This window comes from Castanea sativa, chromosome 4, assembly GCF_040712315.1.
Source record: "Castanea sativa cultivar Marrone di Chiusa Pesio chromosome 4, ASM4071231v1".
Classification (NCBI taxonomy): Eukaryota; Viridiplantae; Streptophyta; class Magnoliopsida; order Fagales; family Fagaceae; genus Castanea; species Castanea sativa.
In genome coordinates this window covers 46,927,881-46,951,356 of record NC_134016.1, presented here as the reverse complement: position 1 = coordinate 46,951,356, position 23,476 = coordinate 46,927,881, and the positions used below count along the sequence as shown (strand labels likewise).

General features: G+C 32.7%; 2 protein-coding genes across 2 annotated transcripts; one reads left to right on the top strand and one right to left on the bottom strand.

Moving 5' to 3' along the window:
- Positions 1-46: 46 nt before the first annotated feature.
- Positions 47-6,840, top strand: LOC142630734 (uncharacterized). Its single transcript, XM_075804773.1, has 4 exons — positions 47-618; positions 1,596-2,027; positions 5,546-5,852; positions 6,412-6,840. The coding sequence occupies exons 1-4, from the start codon at positions 181-183 to the stop codon at positions 6,552-6,554; spliced, it is 1,320 nt and encodes a 439-aa protein (XP_075660888.1). The 5' UTR covers positions 47-180; the 3' UTR covers positions 6,555-6,840.
- Positions 6,841-10,661: 3,821 nt separating this feature from the next.
- On the bottom strand, positions 10,662-14,470 carry LOC142631082 (cyclin-dependent kinase G-2-like). The gene is made up of 6 exons (XM_075805154.1): positions 12,698-14,470; positions 12,391-12,526; positions 12,205-12,290; positions 11,894-12,005; positions 11,036-11,759; positions 10,662-10,885 (listed from the first exon to the last, which is right to left on the bottom strand). The coding sequence occupies exons 1-5, from the start codon at positions 14,194-14,196 to the stop codon at positions 11,703-11,705; spliced, it is 1,890 nt and encodes a 629-aa protein (XP_075661269.1). The 5' UTR covers positions 14,197-14,470; the 3' UTR covers positions 10,662-10,885; positions 11,036-11,702.
- Positions 14,471-23,476: the final 9,006 nt, after the last annotated feature.

The following is a 23,476-nucleotide window of genomic DNA, read 5'->3' as shown; positions in this document are numbered from 1 at the left end:
ACAAGAAATAAGTTAAAGTGTGCTTTTTTCCACCTTTCATCTTCAATACCTACCAACAACACTGTCTCTCTCTTTCATTTGATTTATACATCATACCCTTCAGTTAAACTCAACTCAGCCTTTGAATCCATGAAATATAACCATTTTTAACTTCGACATAACACACACTTTCACCACTTTATGGCAGTTCCTAACACACAAACAGAGCCACCCTCTTCAGCTCAAACCCCACTTATTATATTAGACTCGAACCAACAAGAACTACTAAATGACACTCAACTAAATCACTCCCTCCATCGCTTAGAAACATTTCTCAGAATCTTTGGCTTCTGCCAATACTCTGCTTTAAGCATCACTCTGTCATGGCTCGTATTTCTTCTTCTAGGTGTTGCACTTCCACTTTCTATAATCGAGCTCGCTTATTGTTCCAACTGCGAGAAGTATCAGATCAGAAAATTTGAGCTTGAGATTCTGGTTTCTGAGTCCCTTGTGGCAGCTATTTCTCTGCTGTTCATTTCACACAATCTTCGCAAGTATGGTATGAGGAAGTTTCTGTTTGTGGATCGGTATCATGGTTATATGACACAGTTTCGTGAAGAGTACATACAAAAGATCAACGTGAGAAATACCCAACTTTCTTCTTTCTTGCTTGCAATTTAGAGCCTTTCAAAACACACATCTACTAGTGTTTAGTATTCCGTATTTGGAGTTTTTATTATATAATTGGAACTGTCATGTTTATCTAATGAATTAGTTTATTGAACAATTTGAACTTGGGGTGAAGTTTGTACTAACACAGCTAGAGAAACCCATAGAAATTATAGAATTCATTTCTCTGTGTGCTATATATGACTGTGTGTCCGATTGGTATTGTCATAGGAAGTATAGCTTTTATCTATAGAGCTTTAGTTGCAGAGCTTTTTGTGATAAAGTGCTTTAAGTGAAAAAAGCTTTAATATTTTGAACTATAGGCAAATTACAGTGAATAGTTCTTTAAGGGTCTACAATCTACATGGTTCATGAGATCATCTGCTATTGTAGCTGTTTTGCACTATCTGGGCAGGTCTCCTTTTCTTATGTACTCAACTTAAACGACAGCAGTAAATTATTGAATACACAATTTAGCATTTTGAGCGTTTGGTAAATCAAAGTGAATAGCACTTTATTGGTCTATCTGGTCCATCAGCATATCTACAATTATAGTTTTTTTGCACTGATATCTGTTGCAGACAGCACACCGTATTAGATTGGATTTCTTATGTAGTTGGATTAGTTTAGGATTTCATTTTATTTTGAGTTCAAATGAGGATTAGATTGGACAGGGATTTCAGGTGGTTTATTTTATATTAGACAACTGATTAATGAAATTTCAAATTGGAGATTTTTCAAATTAGGTGTTAATGCCTAAATTTTCTTGCTTGATGCTAATTCTAGGCAACCCCTAACTGCTAATTCATAGGGTTATCTTTAATTTTCTTGTTATTTTATTTTCCTCTTAATTGTCCTGCATCAATATCTGGGCAGATATCATTTTCTTATGTATTCACCTTATAACACAGCAGTAAATTATTGAATAGACAATTCTCTTTCTTCAGGGTTTCTTCCGCTTGTTGGGAGTGTGGCTATTACCATGCTTCCTTTTAAAGACTGCTCGTGAGGTCATTCATGTGGTATATGCACACAATGATTCATGGTGGCAATCTGTTGCTACATTATTTGCCTCGTTGGTTTCATGGACATATTCAACCACAATCTTTCTATCAGGCAGTGCTCTTTTCAATTTGGTGTGCAACTTGCAAATAATACACTTTGAAAACTATGGGAAGCTTTTGGAAAGGGATCTAGATGTTTCAGTGTACATAGAGGAACACGTTCGTCTAAAGCATAACCTATCCAAAATTAGCCACAGGTTCCGAATATATCTTGCGCTGGAGTTGTTATTTGTGACAGCTGGTCAATTTATGGCTCTGCTAGAGACTACGGGAAACTCTGATATTATTAACTTCATCAATGGTGGTGATTTTGCAGTAAGTGCAGAAAGTGTGTTCCTTCATACGTAGAGATTTCATAGATGATATCATATTGAATCTTAAAAAGTTGATATTAATATTTCAAACATAATTTTAAGAAATCTGATTAAAAATTTCTTCTATTTTGGACATTAATCCTTTATTTATTTATATATATATATTTTTTTCATCTTCTTTTTTCAAGAAAAAAAAATATTCACATGGATTTAATATGTGCATAGAGCTTCATAGTATTTTACACAACTAAATGAAAATTTCATTATGTATATATATCTAAAAGCTGAAGCATAGTAATTAATGTTGTTACGCTTCTATTGAGTCACGTCATCATCTGTGTCATCTCTTTATTTGTTTTTTATTTTCCTTTTATTATTGTTATTTTGCTTCCTTTTTATAAATTGTGCAAAACATATGATGACTTTATATATTCTCATGACTTTACACATTCTAAATAGTCTTAACTCACAATTAAAAAAAAAAAAAAAAGTCTTAACTCTTTTGCATTAAATTATGCTCCCCTCCTATTACTCAAAAACTTCTTTAAAAAAAAAAAAAAGAAGTAATTCCTCAACTATTCATTGAATGTTTTCCCATTTTTTATCTTCCCTTTTTTTTTTTTTTTTTGTGGATAACTTCTTCATAATGATTGATCTAACTGCAACCCACTCACCTTCCCCAATTACTCCATTAAACCCAACCAGCTAACTATTCGAATTCACAATTAACAGTCCTCCTTGGTCTCTCTCCATCAAACAAACGGTTAACATCACCCTTCTTTTCCATTACCTTATTAACTCCATTTTAACATCAATTCAATACTACTTCAATTCTTTAATCTCAACTCCTATTCTCCCCCTATTGATTTATTTTCTATACAAATTGCTATTGCTCCCTCTCCACTTCTACAAATGCTGTAAAAACACCATTGGACTCGGTAATGCTACGGTTTTTTTGCTCTTTTACAATCAACCAGGTAACCAATTTGTCTCTCATACTATCTCATTTTTCTCTATTTACCAAAACCCAAACTACTAAGACCCAATTTGTGTTTCATGCACTCGGTTACTCTGTTGTCCATCTAATTTAATCTATTGAGAAAACGGGAGAACTAGACAGTACAAAAGCAAAAGAGACATATTGATGAAACTGCAAAAATAAAACGATCAATCTTTAGGCTTAATTTTCTGTTAGAAAATTTTCTTCTTTTTGTCAATACAAACTCTTTAATTGTCACCCATTTGTTTGTTTATCCCATGTGGAATGACAGACAATTTTGCTTTTTTGGTTATTGTTTCATGACATATACTTGGATGAAATTTCTCTTAGATGTGTGGTATGGAATGTCTCTTAGATAAAGTTTTAAGACATAAATTTTGACAAATTTGATGTTATGAAAGAAGCAGGTTATCAATGGGGAGAATACCTTTGAACACTATTTCTAAACTTGAGCACCATTCTCTTAATGGATGTCTCCACAGTTGAGCTTCAAATGTTTTTGTGGCTCCTAATGGTTGGGAGAGGTTTCTTAAGTTTATGTCCATGAATGCTATTTACATATTGCATGAATTACAGCTCCTTATGGTGAGGATTTTTTATTTTAATATTTGTGTTTCTATTGGTCACATTTGCATGTGCACTTTCTTTTTGTAAGTAATTGCAAGCATAAGATTGAAGGGGGAAAAGACTTTGTTTGTTAGTAGTAGAAACAAGATGTTCGATGTGGGTATGCGGGTTTGCATTGTTGATTGTTGTAAAACTATACTTTACACTTTTTTTATTTATAATTTTATAGACATGACTTGAAAAGCTAAATAATCTAGAAATTTTTCTAATTATAAAAATAACAAATCACCAAACAAAAAAAAAAGTTATTAATACAAAATCCAATGTTACTTTGAAACTAATTTATAAATGTTTTGTTGTTGGAAACAATCAAGCTCAATCGGCTATTGAAGCTCACAAATTTTTACTTTGAAGAGCCTTCACTTAGAAAACTGTTTGCCATTTTGGAGCTAATAGAGACACCACCCCTAAATATGGACTCATAATTGCTTTATTTTATGGGATGCAGATGGAAATTAAGACTGTTTTATTTAGCCCATTATTATTGTCAAATTTGTTGATGTTGACATGCAGCAAATTGATAATGAAAAATTTCCGCGTTTCTTTTATATATGAACAAAATGGTGAATTCATACGTATTTGTAGAGTATAAGAACAGTCATAAAATCTTTAATGTAGCTATTTTGTTATTGTTGCATCCCATGTGTTTGGTAAAGTTCTTTTTACACATCTTATATTTTATTCTCAAAACCGTATATTTTTTTTTTTAATTTTTGGTCATTCTATTACAAATAATAAACATCTCTTCCATCAAATTTCTTATTGACCTAAGCTTTCTTGGTAAGCTTCTAATTTACTTAGTTGATCATCTTTAGGAAAAGACCAAAAGGAGAATAAGATTAAATATAGTTTACTTGAGAACATCATTATCCTATTAATGTTTTTATGTATAAATACTTGAGTAGCTGGATTATTTTTTTGTTGGCACTTATTATTATTCCAATTATCCTTATATCTAGACCCTTATATTAATTTTTGGGAGTTCAAAGTGATAGCCTAGCAATAATGACATCCTTTGTGGTGTCTTATTATTTACTTAAATATTACATATATGCAATGCTTATTTCATTTAATATTTTTGAATTAATATTTTATTATTATTAATTTTCCCCTTTTAGTCACCGTGCAAGCCTTGAAATTGCACAACTTCTATTATAACAGTCAGCACTAGATTAAGCTTATATTGTGGGAACAACAAATGCAATGCCTACGGTGCCCCCACTTTTACCCAATTCAATAGTGTTGGTTTTTAAGATGAAGTCTTTGGTATTTGTAATGTAAGTCTAAATGGAGAATAAACTTTTAGATAACATGAACAATAATGTATTGAAAAGTTTTGTATAACTACTCTACAATCACTGTGTTTTGTATATGCCAATGTTATCTTCATTCTAAAAAGTGAGAAACCAGGAAAATCAAAGAGAAAACTCACATGGTTGACGGCAATGTTGAAGGCAGTCTACTAGAATTCTCTGTCATATGTTACTCTAAAGATCTTATTAGTTGTATAGATGGCACTTATGGTTTAAGAGACAAGATCAACAAAAGAGGGGTTTTATATGACTATATTTAGATGACTCTGCAATGCAATGATGGTAGGTTGGTCTTATTTTACCATATAATCCAAGTAATCATGAAAGTTATGAATTTAAAGGGCTATATATACCATGGGATTTGTTCATATGTTGTAATTTAAAACCCAATTTCAAATAACACATACTGAATTTTTTAAAAATATACAATGTATAATATATTAATTTAATAATGTTCGAATAAAAAATTATGATATCAAATTTTCTTGCGCATTGCGTGGGTCTGCGACTAGTTTTGTATAATAGTTCAAGAACTCGCATAATTTTCATTCTTACCGTGCTTAATTGGGGCTGTGGCAGGTATCCTCTATCATTGAGCTTGTTGGGCTCATAATTTGCCTTCATTCAGCTGCAAAGATTTCATATAGATCTCTAAGTCTTGCAGCAATTTCAAGCAGATGGCATGCTTTAGTTACGTGCAACCCCAATGATGTTTCTCAAAGGGGAATTTCAAGTAATGGTGGGAACTTGGAGGCTGCTATTCCAGCAGGTTCATTGCCCATCACCTACTCAGAAAGTGATCTGGAGTCGATCGATTATTTCCCAGTACCTACAAATACTCAAATGGCCTCTTACATATCCATGTATCATAAGAGACAAGCTTTTGGTACATCTACAAACACTTTCTGTACCATTGTCTTAAAAAAAATGCAGCTGGAGATAGCCATTGACTAGAATAACTTGACTAATTGATTTACGTTCTATATGATAGTCGTTTTGTGATGCATCAGTTTTGTTTTCTCACTGATAGTTAGGACATGTTGATTAAATTAGTGTCAGCAAGCTAACACTCAATCGAGTGAGAGCTTTATTGCATCAGAAATGCAATGTCTCTCTTGTTGCAAGTCTTTCAAGAGACTCAGGATTACTCTCTCTTCCTCACAAATAGACACAGATTAGAGATGTTTGTTACACCTCAACTTGATAAATAATTAATTTCAGCTGCAGATTTCCCTTTTTATCATTCTTCTATATTTAAGGTCAATAAGTCTTCACCTTCAATTTTTGTCCAAGTCATGCCCTTGCTACATACTGCTTTACACTAAACTGATCGTATCACACATATCATCTTTATTATTCAATATTCACACACAATGGATACACTTATTGCTCTGAATTTACGTACATGCGCATCAAGTTTTAATCAACTTCACTTGGTTTTGCAGTTATGTACATGCAGTCCAACCTTGGCGGAGCAACCATATACGGATGGACGATTGATAGGCCGCTTATTAATACAATTTTCTTTATCGAGTTCTCCCTAGTTTCTTTTGTACTAGGGAAGACCATAACTTTCACTACGAAGTGACGGTGTTAAGAACCCACTTTGAAAATAGTGGCGAGGCAATCTTTTGTCTGGCCTGTTTTTTTTTTAAGGCAGCAGACTGATTACACCAGCAAGACTGCTTGTGCCTTGCAGTTCATTCTCTTCTAATCGAATATTAAAACTTCATTTATGCCTGGCATAATATTATTTCCAGGTATGACTGACAGATATTATTGGACCTTTCCTTTTTTTGTAAGACCATATGATATAATGAAGTAATTTCACACGGCTCATTCTATTTGCCAGTGCCGTGAGATAACACTATCAATCATCAGTTTAAAGGTCCTTTCAACTAAGAAATTTTAAGTTATGGCTGAAAAGCATACATCTCTCCAGCAAAAATGTTGTGTAATCCTGTTTACCATACTCGGTGCGTAAGTGTTCCTCATACTCATCAACAATTTACGTTACCAGCATAGTTGTTAGTATCAATTAATATGGCCTACTGCCATGGTGTCTTCTCAACAGGATCAATTAGTATGGCCTACTATTGTGGGTAAGTGTACTATTAAAGAAGCAACTAGATATCTATACGAAATCAAGGATACAACAGCTGGTCCTAGTGATTGGAATTGGATATGGAAAATTCCATGTTTATACAAAATTCAAATTTTCATATGGAAATGTTGCCATAATCGACTCCCTACCAGATTCTTTTTAGCAAATATACACCATGATATTGATCCTACTTGTCCTCGATGCAGTCATATTGAAACAACCTCACATGTTATTAGAAATTGTCCTTGGGATAAAGAATTCTGGATAAATTTACCAGGACAGTTTTTTTTTTTCACTCTCCTACGGTTAATTGGTTAAAAGCAAATCTCACCAATACAAACCTAGTAGGGTCTTCTTTCACACATTGGAACATTATATTTGCTTATGGCCTTTGGTAACTCTCGCTTGCTCGTAATGATAGGATTTTTTGTCCCCCTTCAGCTTCTCACTATCAAGGAATTTACAGGACACAAAAACTAGCCTCAGAATTTTTCTATTTAGCACACTCCTTTGTTTTTACAAAAACTAAAATCACCGTGCATATTTCATGGCAGCCCCCCCCCCCCCCCCCACAAAATCTTTTTATTACTTTGAATACTAATGATAGTGTACAAGGTAACCCAGGATTTGCGGGGGGACCGATATAGCCAAGGGAATTGGATTAATGACTTCAATGCATATTGATTTTGACACAAATAATGCTGCAAAATTATGGGAAGTTAGACCGGGTTTATTAATTGCCTGGGAACTTGTTTACAAATTATAGACCTACAAATTAATCATGATATTGTGATATGTATGTTAACATCAAATGAGACTATAACTCTTGCTATGACTCCATTAATTTGTGATTGTAAGGCCCTATTAAGCAGAGCATGGACCGTCCTACCATGTTACATCTTTCGTGAAGCTAACAATATCACAAATGGTTTGGCCAAGAGAGGAGTAATGCAAAAAAGTAGCTTAGTAAAATATGCACAATGTTCTACTTTTGTAATTAAGAGCATCCACATCAATGAGTGCAAATTTTCCTTCTATTTTACACAAAAAACCTACTTTTTTCTATTTTACACATTCAATTTTACAAAACACCTATATCAGTTTATCTATTTTACACATTTATACAATAAATTTTTTTTTTTTTTACAATTTTTTTTATTATTTTCTCCCTCACTGTTCCTCTCTCTCTGAGACCCAATAATACTAATGATCACTCACACCCAGCCACCGTTGTGAAAAAAAAAAAAAAAAGGTCCGAAGAGGCAGTGCAGCTCAAACGGACAATCCGAAGAATAATAAAAAGTTAAAAACACACCCATTTCATCTCTCTCTGTAGAAATATCCTCAGTAAAACAAAAATTTATATGTATATATAATATATATAAAGAAGAAAAAGAAAAGAGAAAAGTTGTGCTCTGTTTCATATCTGCCACTTTCTTATCAATCTACAGAGACCATATAATTTTTTTGTTTTTTACTTTCACTTTTTTTTGGTTTCTGGGTTTCTAATCTTTTTGTGCTAAACGATCCTGAGGTGGGTTTGGTCTTATTTCAATGGAAATGCTTAGGATAAGCCAGGTATGTATCATTTCATGAGCTATATATTCTGATGGTTTTTGATAAAAATTGTATCTTTGACATAATTATTACAGAGAAATCTGAGAAAGATAAAAAGAACAGATTTTGATACAAAGTGTGGGGGTGATCATGGCGGTTGCTGAGAATGCTAGTCAAAATTTTGAGAATACTACTACTGTAGTATCATCAGAGGGCTCAAATGCAGAGAATGATCTTGAAAAATCAAAACCCAGGCGAGAGTGATAGCAAATGAGGAAAAGGGAGAGTGAGGTGAGGTGAGGTGAGTGCAGAGACAAGGACAGAGTCAGGTCAGGTAAGAGTGAGAGCAGAGACTAGGAGAGAAAAAATTATTAAAATATTTAATACACATACTATAGTAACCGTGCATACATATATACACAATTACTATAATAGCAGTTGTATATTTATACACAAGTTTATACCGACTGATGCAGGTGTTTTCTTGCTCAAAATGTGTAAAAATAGTTACTTTTTCCATTTTGCACATTTATACACATATTGATGGGATGCTCTCATTCCTATATATGTGATGGGATGCTCTCATTCCTATATATGTGATCTTTCAAGAAAAAGCACTCCTAAAGTGTCCCTTAACATCCTGGAACGCTAGACTCCGTCCAAGGATGACTAATTGACCAACTTTTGTAACTACTACTTAATCAAATAAAACATCCATTCTTTCTACCAAAAAATAATCATATTTGTTAGTATTTTTAGTATCATATGTACCGTGTTATGTAGCATAGTTGTTAGTATCGCATAGTTGTATCATACGTATCCTGTAATGTATCGGTTGAAGGTAAAAAGTAGCTTATCATTGTTATGTATTGATCATGCTCACAAATCATATGATGCATAAATCATATGTATCAGACAATACATAGAAATATGATAAATCATGTGCTTTGATCGAATTGTTAAAAAAATTAGGCTACTTGATTGAGCCCACTAATTTAATTCTTAGGACCAGAGCACAAGCGTAAGTCGGTAAAAGCTTATACTTGAGGAAAATGGTGAATGCAATGGAATAATTTGAAGGCCCATAGCTGTTTATTTGTTTGTCCGCTACTAAGAAGAATTACAACATCAGTAATTAACAACCGACAAAATGCACTTGTAGAAACCAGGTAATGAATAACAAATAGTTTATTTTATTGCAAAAATATGAGGAAGTGCAGATTCATATTTTTATGGATCAAATTACTGAATAAACACAAATTAAAATTCACATAACTTTGAATAAACCGTGCATCTTATCCATACTGCTAACGTTACAACAACAACATTTCAACATCGTTGATCATCTCACTATCATAGAAACATTGGACCTCATCATCCACCATCTTTACTGCTTTGATAGAAAACTAGATTGAAAAACTAAATACATTCCATGAGTAAAAATATAAAATAGGTAAATAGAAACTGTGATCATGCATTTGTATGTAATGGTTAGTGTTTGCAAGGAGAGTGTCAGCTATTTCAATTTGAATAGCTAATAAGTATCAAGAACCTTCAGTAACTCGTTTAGTATCCAATATGAGATAAAATTAAAATGATCTAACAAATAATATCTCACTTCAAAAGAAAGTAGAACAGAATTTTCAGGTGATTATTAGCAGCTCAGTGTCATTTTATCATAAGGAAATTACTTTTTTGCCCACCCATAATAACTAATAATAACCTACCATGTAGTAGAAACAGAAGGTATCTCATCAGCACTCCTACAAGAGCAAGTTTGGAACATACCAGCCAATTGCTTACCAATGTACAACTGAAGGGCAAGGTCACTCTGTTAACACAGCAAGTGATAATTCCTAACTCATAAATTTACACAGGCAGAAAAAAGTCATAAATGAAGAGAACATAAATAATGATAAAGAATTAACGAAGTAAGTGGAAAAACGAGAGGAAAAAAGATGGAAATAACAAAGAGAACATGTAAATGAAGAAATCTATAAACTTCTTTTTTTTTTTTTTTTTTTTAAAAAAAAAAAAAGTAGTTTAGCAACATATAATGAGCAAAATCAATACTTTGCCAAAGACAAAGGTAAAACAAGACATTCCTCCGTATCAACATACCATGTGTGAATTTTTTGAGGGTTATGAATTGCAATGGAAAGGAAGAAAATCTCAAATAGAAGCCAGTTGAGCTGTGTACTGACTAGATTTCAAGACTTCAAGATCTGAGGTCACAACTTACGAAGCCACCCTGATACCTTTACAGACCACATAAAAATATTTGTATCAATCACATAGGCTACAAATAATCTTGAAAATTGATTTTCTAGTTACTTAAGTTTTTTGTTTATTTTGGAAGGGATGAGGGCACAAGGATTATTATCAACTATATTATATAATATTCTTACCAAAGAAAGTCGATCAACACAATCATTAACAAAACATAGACAACAGCCTCATGGTCCCATTAGCCAAAAAAGCACCCTCTTGTACACCCATAAACTCTAGCAAACAAAGTGATACAGCATAAATAAAGGGAAGAAGTAGTAGGAATAAAATTGACATTGTATCAATAGTAGTTACAGCCAGAGCTGCATCATTTACAAAGATATATTCCTGAAATATTTAGACAAGTTTCAACTGAAAAATGTCTTCAAAGAAAGATGTACATTGCAAAAAATAAAATGTCAGTTGTTAGTCTACACCTGCCAAATCCATTATGCATCAATCCACCATTCTTGAACGGGTGAAGCATCTAATTCTCGTCACAACTCCTTTCTCACTCCTCTTCTAAAGGATCCTGGCTTTTTTTTTTTTTTTTCAGATGCTTAACAATTAGGTAGATAAGAAAGTTTGGTAAAGAATGTAAGGCACAAAGCTAAAAAAATTGCTTTGTAGTGCTATCAGGCTGCCTTGCATTCTCGATCAAGTGAACCATCTAACGCTCATCACAAATCCTTTCTCACTCCTCTTCTAAAGGATTCTGACTCTGTTACTTTTGAAGAAGCTTACCAAATAGGTGGATATAAAGTTTGCTGAAGAAGATGTGGCACAAAGCTTTGCTCTAAAGCATTATCAGGCTGCCAGATTGCTAAACCAGTCATGCTTAAGAGCGGCCTCTGCAGTTATCCGCTGCAAAGACAAAAGGAAGCACTCATAAATTTCATGACCATAAAATTCCTAACTTATCAACAACAAAAAAAAAACCATAAAATTTCCAGAATGTGGAATCAAATTCTAATTTATTAATTTGCACATAGATATACCTTCTCTGGGTCGTAAGTTAAAAATTTGTTCAACAAGTCAAATCCTGAATCACAAAGAACAGGAGATCCTATGAAGGATCTGGCAGGAAACTTTTTCCGCAACAGATTATACCTGAAACAAATTCAGTAATTACATTACTAAAAGAGAGAAAATATGCTGAAAAACTAAATTTCATATACAAGATCCACACATCGTAAGCAGGTCCACCCAAGGCATAAGGTTGGAGAAACACTGCCACTTGGAGGATTATAAATAGAAAGGAAAGCCACAACTTAATTAAAGATTAAGATGCATAAAGAGATATACTTACGGTTGCTTTATGTTTGGTCTAATTCCTGACAATTTTGTTAATCCAGGCCAAATATTATCATTTGGTGTGCCAAGAATTTGAAAAATCTGCAAACATTTTAACCAATTGCATCACTGAAATGACTCAAAAAAGCAGTGTAAAACATGTAACAGGGAAAAAGGAAAAAAGAAAAGAAAGTAGGAATACCTTGCCAAGCTGATCAATTTCATTTTTCCCTCTGAAAAGTGCTTCCTGCGCTACCAATTCAGCCATTATACATCCCACTGACCACATATCAATTGCTGTTGAGTACTTCTTTGCACCTAGCAGAAGTTCAGGTGCTCTGCAAAGTGAAAACAATACATAAATTATTTGATGTTGAGAAAAAGGATATAAACAATTTCATACGTTGACAATGGAAGTTCCTGACATGCATACAATAAAAGTAAACTATAGAAAACATCATGACTGCTAGCCAGTGGGCACAAATAAAAACTAAATAGCTGCAGCTTACCTGTACCAGAGGGTCACCACAAGAGGGGTATAGGGCTTTAGTGGGCTCCCGTATTGGCGAGACAGCCCGAAGTCACATATTTTCAACTCACCCTCATTGCTCAATAGAAGGTTTGATGTCTTCAAATCTCTATGAATCACCCAATTGTCATGAAGATACTTGACACCCTCCAACAGCTGCCGCATCAAGCATTTAACTTCACTCATACAATAAAGCTGTTTCTTGACTTTCATCGTCTCCAATACACCCTTGACATCAGATTCCATGTGCTCCATAACCATGAAAACACTATCAAAGTCATCCTCATCCATAACAACTTCTTTAACACCAACAACAGAAGGGTGATTGAAAGACATGAGAATGTTTATTTCCCTCAATGATGACAAAGGGAAACCATCCCCCTTTTCTACACCCATCTTCACCTTCTTCAAGGCCACAATTTCCCCTGTCTTCTTATCCTTGGCTTTAAACACAACCCCATAAGTGCCTTCATTTATCTTTTTAAGGTATTCAAACTCGTACACGCTTCTACAACCCTGAAGCATGTTTGTGCTTCTTTGGATAGGGACTCTAGTCTCTTCAATATGATGGGTATCACCATCATCCTCTGAGTCTGCATCTGACCCATTAACACTAGCATTCTCATCTTGTTTGTCGTCAATACCCATCGAATCAGCATCTAACAACTCACTCTCACAATAAGCATTTCCACTGACAGGTCCCACAGAACAACTGTCTCCATCAAAGCTAGATGACCTAGCCCTACCCTCTCCTGAGAGTTCTGTACAAATCTCCCCACTCTCAGGACTCGACCTCCTAGAGTCATCCAAAGCTTCATCATCAGAAGCCCACCTTGACATTGAGATATTCCGTGCTCCAACAAACTCTTCCTCTTCCACATGTTCTTGTCTACAGTCATCCCCAGATTGCTCAGAAGGCAATGAAGAGGACAAATCAGTTTGAGAATTCAATTCACCCACCAACCCATCTTCCACAGCAGCCTTATCTGCCAAATCATCAAATCCCTGAATCTCAACTCCTGAAACAGCACACTTCGAAACATCCACATCCAAAACATCATGACATGCCACACCACTCGAGCTGGGTGCAGGCGGGCAAGGAGACGGCAGTGGAGCAACCAGTACAACTCTATTCTTAGATGAGACCCTCACATCCTTCTCTTCTCTATCCCACACAATTGGAGAGATCTTCCGCTTCTTTTCTGCAGGCAACCGAATCCCATCTTCATAACCTGCAACTTTATCACCCTTTGACAAATCTTCCACCTTTCTCTCCTCGATTCTACTGCCAAACCCATCTCTTCTAGACCCCCAGTCACGAGTTCTCGAAGAATAATGGTACCCATTCTTACGTCTAGCACCATGATCACGGCCCCGACCATATCCAGCGCCATGAGGATCATTCCTGTAATGATCATTCTGTCTTTTGGAATGCTTATAAAAGTCCCTTCTCAAAACATCAACTTGCCCTGCCGCCATTTGATTCACAACCACAACTCTTCTCAATCAATAATCAAACTCAAAAAAAATATAACAATCACACAATCCCTAATCAAATCCCAACTCCCCAAACCCTAACCCCCAATTCAACAATTCCAACAATTCCAGGATACAAAACAACCAAACCCTAACCCCCAATTCAACAATTCCAGAAAACAGAACAACCAAACCCTAACCCCCAAAATCAATTTCTTTTTTCAAACTTTAACTCTAATCCACCCCTAATAATCCCAATCCCAATCCCAAAATCAACAATTCAGTTTCTTTTCTTTAATAAAGCACAAAATAGAGAGAGAACACAAACTGAATATCGAAATTAACACAAAAAAATAGAACCAAAAACTGGTGAAATTCAATAACAGATATCAGAATCAGGCAGAGAAAACAAAAATCTTCGATTTTTTTTTTCCAGCTAAATTGAATGAGATCAACAACGAAACCCTAGAAATCAATATTGAGCTTTTTTTTTTTCAAAGCTTCGCCTTTGAGAAATTCACAGGTATCGAAGGCCTTACCGGCGGCGAGCGATACAGCGAGAAATTGAATGAAAGAGAGAGAGAGAAACGGAGGAGCTCCGAAATCGGAAAGACAGAGAGAAAGGCGATGGCTCAAAACGCACAGCTTCGAAGGCTCTGTGTTTCTTTCTGCGAATACGCGTTTTTTGATAGGGTGTATGCTATATATATAGAGATTTCGTTGTGGTCTGTGGAGGCGGCTTCGGAGTTAGGACAATCGTGGAATTTTTATTTTAGTCCTCTATCTTTTTGTGTTTTATGTTTATGACCCACTTCTTTTTTTTCTTTTCTTTTTTTTTTTGACAAGATTGAAATTTTCAATCTTGTTACTTTTGAATGAACATTGTATCAACAAAAAAAAAAAAAAATCCTATTTTTAGCATAATGGCAAGGAATATGCATGAAAAATTTTGGTAAGTATTAGGGGGACATTGATAAACTTAATTTTGTGTTGTTTATTGTTGTTTTGCTAGACCAGCGGTATAAGTTGAGGTTTGTGAAGTAGAAAGAGCTCTTGTTTGTATGTATGTGCACTATTGTGTGTGTGGGGTGGGTGTTCAAGTAGGCAAGGTCAAGATAGCTCCTTTCCTCCATACAATATTGAGATTACACTTAACACTTGAACAACATTCTCATGTAATGGTGAAATTTATTTATACGGTGTATTTGGCAAAGAAAAGGTAATATGGAAAGCAAATCAGAGGTGGATGGATATTTGTTTGATGGAGTGGAAGAAAATAGTCATTACATGTTGTATTTTGAATAGGTTAAAGATGAATTCCAATAAAAATATTGTCTTCTCTCGAAAGTAGCACATGATGTATTAGATATTCTTGTATCACAATTGCCTTTAAGTTAGTTTTTAGTACTAAGAGTTGTGTTTGACCAATTTTGAAGTTCTTTGTGTCCAAACACGATAGAAATGTTAATTTGTACTTACAATTGGTTTAAGATTTACATATTCAATTAATCTTCAAATAGCAATGGATGAGGTTGAATTCAATAAGAGTCTCAAGTCTAGTAAATTTTTAACAAGGTAATTATTTATAATTTTTATTGTTATATAAGCCTTTTATTTTACTTCTATGTTTAACTTTCTTTTGTTTGTTTTTTTAGATGTTGACCACCACTTGACCTATGTTGCCATGCCTTTTAATCAATACATAATTGAATAGGCCGATCATGAATACTACAGGTGAGGGATTAATACGAGAAATTCGTTATTAAATCCCATTCCACATATGTTTAGGGTGTCAACTTATCAAAAATTTATACTTTTTATTTCCAGTTTATTAAATTTCATTTGGAAAAAAAAAGAAAAAGAAAAAAAGCAATAGGTGACAATGAAAGCTATTGGGTAGTAAAGCAGTATGCAAGTCATTATCTACTATAAGACTTTTGTTTTGACCCATAAGAATTACTTTTGGGCTAGTAATAGCCCATTGGACCACCCTAAAATAGAAAGGCGGATTTGGAAATTTTGCACCTAGCTAAATTGGTGCTCAAGCCCAAGATAATTTTAACCCAATATAATTTCATAGGTGGAGTCCTACAAGAAGCCCATATAGAGAGAGCACTAATGATTTATGAACAAGAAAAACAGAGTCTACCCAATAGAGTCTGGCCAGTGTTAATGTTTGGCTCAACACACGAGCACAACACAAATCTGACACGAGTTTTTGCAGGTTAGGGTTGTGCCTTAATGGATTTGGGCCATAAACTGGTTGACTCAAAAGCAACACGATAAGAAATGTGTCATAAGTAGGTTAATTCGCATAACTCACAATAGATATGTTCGACACGTCAATTTATTTGTGTCAACTCAAAATGACCCATTTAACACAATCAGTTTAATTCGTATAACAAATAATATTCATTTTATTTTAGATTTGTCAAATACCTTTTATATTCAACATATTTTTTAAATTAAAAAAAAAGTGAGTAATTACAACAACTTACAAGGAATATAATTGGAAATTGAAATTTTACAAACCCTAGATCTCTAAACCCTACAGACTCTAAATCTCTAAACCTCTAAACCTTCTTATAAATATCATATTTTATTTTATTTTATTTTTTAATTTCAGTCGTACTATTCACTCTACTATCTTATAGTCTCATGCCCAATTCTCAAACTCAAAATCTCAAACCTGTTATTGCTCTCTCTCTCTCTCTCTCTGGATGATAATCGTAGTCATAGTTAGGATTATTCTACTATTTGCTCCAGTTCTTTCAATATTGATACTTGGCATTTGGCGAGTTCCAAGGATATTATATTTTTGTTGAACTATGTTATTTTTGTTAAATTATGTTATTTTGAATTTGGTTTGAAGTGTATGCACTTCTTTTAGAATGTAAAGAACTTATTTTTAGATGAATGTTATATTTTTGTTGAACTATATTATTTTGAATGTGGATTGAAGACTTTAAGTGTATACACTACTTTTGGGATATAAAAAAAAAAAATAAATATATATATATATATATATATTTCTAGATGGATGGTACATTAAATATTATGCAAGTTGAAATGGATTGTGTTGCATTCATGTCAACTCAACACAATTCTTTTATTAAGCGTGTCAAATGGGTTGGGTCAAGTCAATCTGCATTGTTAACAAGTCAGGTTAGAGTTGAAAGATCATGACATGATTATTAAATGAATCAAGTTAGGGTTGAGCCATTTAGTCGAATACCCATAGCTCGACATGACACGAACCCGACACGCTAACCTGAATTAACACCCCTAACTGCCCATTCGACCTGTATAAGCCCAAAAATACACCACAGAGGAGGGACCCACCCAGCTAGAACTTTGAGGATTAAAAATTTAAAAGCAACCAGTTCATTCATGTGGTGGTTATGTGGAACTGAATTTTTCATTTTGCAAATTGAAATTTTCATAGAAATCTAAGTATGTCACAGTCTTGTTTATGTGAGATGTATTTTTGATGAGCATGACAAAGTATAAGTATAGAGTAGATTTCTACCATTTAGACCTACATAAAATGTGGGTATGATTATCCTTGTTCGTTGAAGTGGATAAAATTGAGATGGACAGTCAAATTTTACAGAAACAACTTTGGGCGGCTGCACTAGGGTGACAGACAAATAAAGTAGGTAACGCGACGACATAGTGAGTGAACGGATTAATCTTGTTGGACGAACAAGAAGGTAGACGAACACTAAGGTGGACGGTGGCCACAACCACGTGACACCTACATGGTTTACTTGGTTCTCAAGGAATCTCAAATGGAAGTAACTTGTGCTTCATGTTTAACCCAAGTCAACAAAATCTCTATATGGAAAGGATCACGTCAAATATGTGCATTTATGAGGATCTTCTTTACAAGGAAATGTTCCTCTCAGCCAAGGAACCAAGGTCAGTTCCCCCACTACTATAAAAACCCAAAACCCTCAGACACCAAGGTACAGATAATTTACCTAGCTTTGGTACTTTAGAGTTGTGACAATTTTTTGACTTAACCTTTGGAGGGTTTTTAGCCGATACCACATCGATACCCTCTTGAGATCTTTTCTTTCGGTGTTGTGCAGGTGTTGTTTTGAGCTTGTGAGGATTGTATGGCTTATTGACGATTTTCAACATCATCATTCACTAATTCATCTCATTGCCTCTTTCTTTTATTAGGACTTTCTTCCAATAAGGTTTCTTTGGGTCAAGTAGCAAAAACCTATTTCTCACCTCTACCCCTCTCTCTCTAAGTGAAAAGCGAGATTTCTATGTGTATGTTACTATGTTTGGCATGGGTTATTTCTTTTTGGATATTTATTTATGTAAAGTTTTTAAGACTTCACCTTTTTTTTTAATAAAAAAAAATAGTACATACTCTTCTGCAAATAAGTTTTCAACAAAAAGTTGTGTCCAAATACCCTCTTAAGAAAGAAAAGCAAATCTTATATATATAAAAAAAAGCAAATGACTATTAGTATACTATTCATACTCAAAAAAAAAAATTATAATCTTTTTATTGTTGGAAATTGAGATAATTGCTAGCTGGATTTTACTGCATGTGCTAGGTGGACTCTGCAATAAAATTGTTGCCAATTTCAGCTTTGTATTACGTAGATTTTAGCAGTAATACTTTAGCCCTTACTGCCACCAAAATGATCCAATAATATTCCACTTGATTTAGTAAATATGTCAAAACCAACCGCAAGTTAAAGGCTATAAATAAGAGCATTGTTGTAAAGAATGGGAGATATAACTTTTCGAGAGAACACTACTTATTGTACTTCCGGCAATAAGAAAATAAATTGGATGAACACTTAAATACAAAATTTCTATTACTCTTTAGTTTTATTTCTTGCAACTACTATCTCCCTTTTATAACATTGTACAGTTTTTCACTTTTGAGAAAATGAAAGATATGCAAAAGGTTAATCAATATTATGTTAAATATGTAAATGAATCTCCATTTATCTATCTACAATCTATCTATATTATTATTATTATTATATCTAAAAGCTTAGACGTAGAATTTAATGTTGCTACGCTCTCGTTGAGCCACGTCAGCAACCTTGTCATTACTATTTTTTTTTTCCTGAATTTCTCCTATAATTTTAAAGTACTTTTCCTAAATTTTAAAATCTCTTAAAAAGAAAATGATGAATATGTATAGACAACAAAAATTGACTAGACATGTTCATCATGGATGGTTTTAACTTTACATTTAACTTTGCATTTATATATTCATATGCTATAATTAAAATAATTTATGAATAAAATAATTAAAACAATTATTTTTCTACCATTAAAAAAGTCACATATCCTTTTTTAGAAACTTTGACATACCACTAACCTAACCACTAAATACATTAAATTTAAAAAATAAGGCCATTATTACTTCCATTACAACCAAATCATTAATTGATTAAGACCAAACTAAATAAATGCCTTTATATTCCCTTGAAAAGCCAGGGAAAAAAAAAACCTTTCACATTCCACTAACGTAACCAAATCTACAACTATTTAAGACGAGTATGTTGTCTATTTTTTATTGATAACCATACCATACAAATTACAACTAGCAAGAGAATGTACTTTATAACAATAGAGACAGAGCTTCCAACTACAAGATATTGGAAAAACAAATTTTCCTTATGTACAAGGTATGTATATTATATACTTCTGTTTCATAAGATGAACGAAGATGGTTGAAAATTTTAGAAATACTTAGTTATGTACATCGTTGAATTTTTATTAGGGCTATTTTTGTTCTAAAAATAGTTCAACTCAATCAAGTCTAACTAATGACTATATTATCAATTTCAAAAATAACTTGAACTAATTAGGTTAGAAATTCTAGAATGTGGGAAGCTGTCAACTGAAAAAATCTTGAACTAATCAAGTTAGATTTGACTAACAAATTACTTACTTAACTAGTAGGATGATACTATACATGCTACAAGTCAAAAAATCAGTGTGAAGAAGTTCAGGCCACAACTACAAGAAGTACAGTTATATTCAGTGTCCAATTTTCGAGTAGATCCTTACAAAGAAAAAGATAGTTATCAGCCTACAAGTAAAATAGAGGAAAATAGACCTTTTGACAGGTAGCCTAAAAAGTCTCAATTTTCTTTTTAAAAATAATTATGTTTCAAATTACTTAATCAACTATATTTGTTGCACTTTCTCAAAAAAAAGAAAAAAAAAAACTATATTTGTTGCAGACATCATTGGATTTGCCCATAACACATCACATCTGACATGTGGCAGTATATTTAATCCTAAAATTAATGGTATGTTAATTATTAATATATATATATATATATATATATATATTGCAATTTACTATTCACATTTGACCATTTGATAATGAACAACATAATCTAAACTATTAATAATATGATTTTCTTATTTTGTCTTCAATTTTTGGCGTATTAAAATATTCTCATACAAATTTTGAAATAACATACCCTTTAGTTTAATTTTTTTCCCTACAAAAAGCAAAAAAATGTTAAAACAGTAATACTATCTCATGTACAAAAGAAAAAAAAAACCGTTATTTTCATCACTCATTTGTATTCAAAGGTCTAATTCCTATTTGTATTGGTTATCTATACTATTATTTAAAGGGCTTCTCCTGTTTGAATTTCTCATTTTTTAGTTCAAAAATACCTTTACACCCTTATGTTTAAGTAGAGACAAAACTAAAGGACACTCCGGTAAAAATGCAGCTCTGACTCCCACAAAAATATTTTCTAAAAAATAGGACTACTCTCTTGTTAATTTTTAAATTACTTTATCCACTTATAAATTAGATTTTTAAAATAAAAATTATATATATAAAATAAAAAAACACATTTTTTTTCTACAAAATAGGACAATTAAAAAAAAAGCCTCATTACACGCGCGAAGCTGGTGTGATGAGGCTAGTCTATTTGAATTCAAATACTTCAATTATCTTTATACACACACACACACACAAAATTACTTCAAAAAAAAAAAAAACCCACTACCTCATGTATTCATTCTTATCCCGAAATTTCTATGGTTATTTTTTTTTTTAATTCTTTAAAACATTCCAAAATTTTTGTTATCCAAATTCTATACAATTATCACAAATTCTCATCTATCCACACTAATGTATATCATCTTTTTTTTGTTCAAAACTCAAATTTTTTTATTTATCACAATTCTTATCCCAATCAATAAATTCAAATGTCTCTTTGGGTTTCAACTTCTTACGGTTCTTTATCTTATTTTTAAATATTATTTCACATTACCTTACCTCATTCTTTAAAAAAAAAATACACACGGTTATTTATATATCACTTTTAAACATTATAACACTAAACCAAAAAAACAAATAAATAAAAAAGAGTATATTGCATGAACAAAGCACGTGTGATAAGTTTAGTTATAAAATAGAATAATTTTTTAAAAAAAGAACTACAATTTAATGGGTTGTATTTTCTATTTTAAAAAACAATGAGTTGTTATATCATCATTTGTAACTCATCACTCCTCATTTTTTTTGGTATCTATGTAATTAATGCCTACTCATCTCTTCCAAAAGAGTAATGCTAAAGATACAAAATTTTTTATAAAAAAAATTACAAACTGCTGACATGGTGATTATTGGTAAATAAAAAAAATAATATTAATGGTGGGCCTAGATGAAAGCTAATAAGAAGTTAGCCACGTCAACAGTTTGTAAAAATGTTGTAAAATATTTTGTAGTTGTAAAATTACTCCTTCCAAAAACCAAAAAAATGAAAACCTTAAATTTTATTAATAGACAATAATTGCACTATATATATATACTAACATATAACATCATAAATTCCAATTGCAACAATAGAACCCTGTCAAAGGTATGACTTTGTTAACTTCTCACTCTTTTTCAAGTTGTTTATCTTTTCTATTCCATATTCTATCAAATTTCTTTTTACTTTTTGAAGTTATTTTCTATTTACTTTGATAAATAAAATAGGTAGAAAATGGTTTATTTTAACGTTGTTGTTGATATTTTTCATAGATAGAAAGTCTTCGAGAAATTTAACAAAATTTTGAAGCCAAGAGATAGAGCGACATGGAATCAGTGAGTTTCCTTTCTCTTGATATTGATTGAGTTCTATTTTGAAACTTCTTTTTTAATTAGCGATAAAAGGAGAGGTACAAAACTTCCCACATCATTTATCTTAATACTGACGAAGTTCTTTATTGTTGATGTTCTTCATTAATAATCTTATAATTGCTTTTCTCAATTTTTTTTTTGTTATATAGCAAATTGAATGCCATTTCAATTATTAACTATTGGCGTGTAGATTTTTTTTATACATTTTTTTTGTTGTAAATTCTTATAAGAATTTTTTTAACATATTCGTTACAATTTATTTAAGCATTTACCCCCCCCCCCCACACACACACACACACACACACACATAACATTCTAATCAAATTAAAACACAAATTAATAGAGGATGAAGTAAAATAACAACAAACAGTTGAAGAAAAAAAAATTATAATAAGTTAGAAGAAAAAAAATCCTGCAAAGCACGGGCCAATAACTAGTTTCTTATATTTTCTAATCCAAAACGATGATCATGTGAACTAAGAAATTTAAAGTGATCAATATTTACATGTGTTATTGAAGTTTAAGTGATAATTTAGTAGTAATGATATTTTTTTGTGATGTTTGATATTTGTGGTTCAAACCTCATCTCATGCTTCCCTACAAACTATTTCTCTTTTTTATTTTTAAATTCAAAAACTTCAAGTTATATTTTTAGGTCAATACAAAGCATCTCATTTCCAAAACCCTATCAAAAAATTTCTCTTAGCCTCCTCTCAATTATCTTCATTTATGTTCCTTTCTAAATTCCCAATTACAAACCTTCACCTTCCTCATCCCAACTGTAATTTTTCATAGGCCATATACATATAAAACTACCAAGGAGAATCAAGACCAATGTGTTTCAACAATCATGAAGATGATATGTTCAGGCACAAAAAAAAAAAAAATCACTGAATTATATGGACAAATAGATAAAAATGATGTCATGATGCCACGTGTCACTGACCCACCAATCCACCGAATGCCTACAATATCTACACCTCTCGAGGCTGGCACAAGAATCAAAACTAACCCCTTATCCTTGCTCTTAATCTAGAAATACTTGTGTCACACTTGCACATAAAGCCATATATATATGCACTCCCAATCAAGCCCATAACGATAATACCATACATACCTATCCACAATTTTATTTCTAGTACC

Excerpts from the sequence above, each read along its gene's own strand:
- LOC142630734 (XM_075804773.1), top strand. The coding sequence starts at position 181 with ATGGCAGTTCCTAACACACAAACAGAGCCACCCTCTTCAGCTCAAACC. Across the intron at positions 619-1,595 it reads AGTACATACAAAAGATCAAC|GGTTTCTTCCGCTTGTTGGG; the intron begins GTGAGAAATACC and ends CTCTTTCTTCAG. Across the intron at positions 5,853-6,411 it reads TCATAAGAGACAAGCTTTTG|TTATGTACATGCAGTCCAAC; the intron begins GTACATCTACAA and ends TTGGTTTTGCAG.
- LOC142631082 (XM_075805154.1), bottom strand. The coding sequence starts at position 14,196 with ATGGCGGCAGGGCAAGTTGATGTTTTGAGAAGGGACTTTTATAAGCAT. Across the intron at positions 12,527-12,697 it reads GTGGTGACCCTCTGGTACAG|AGCACCTGAACTTCTGCTAG; the intron begins GTAAGCTGCAGC and ends TTCACTTTGCAG. Across the intron at positions 12,006-12,204 it reads AGACCAAACATAAAGCAACC|GTATAATCTGTTGCGGAAAA; the intron begins GTAAGTATATCT and ends AATTTGTTTCAG.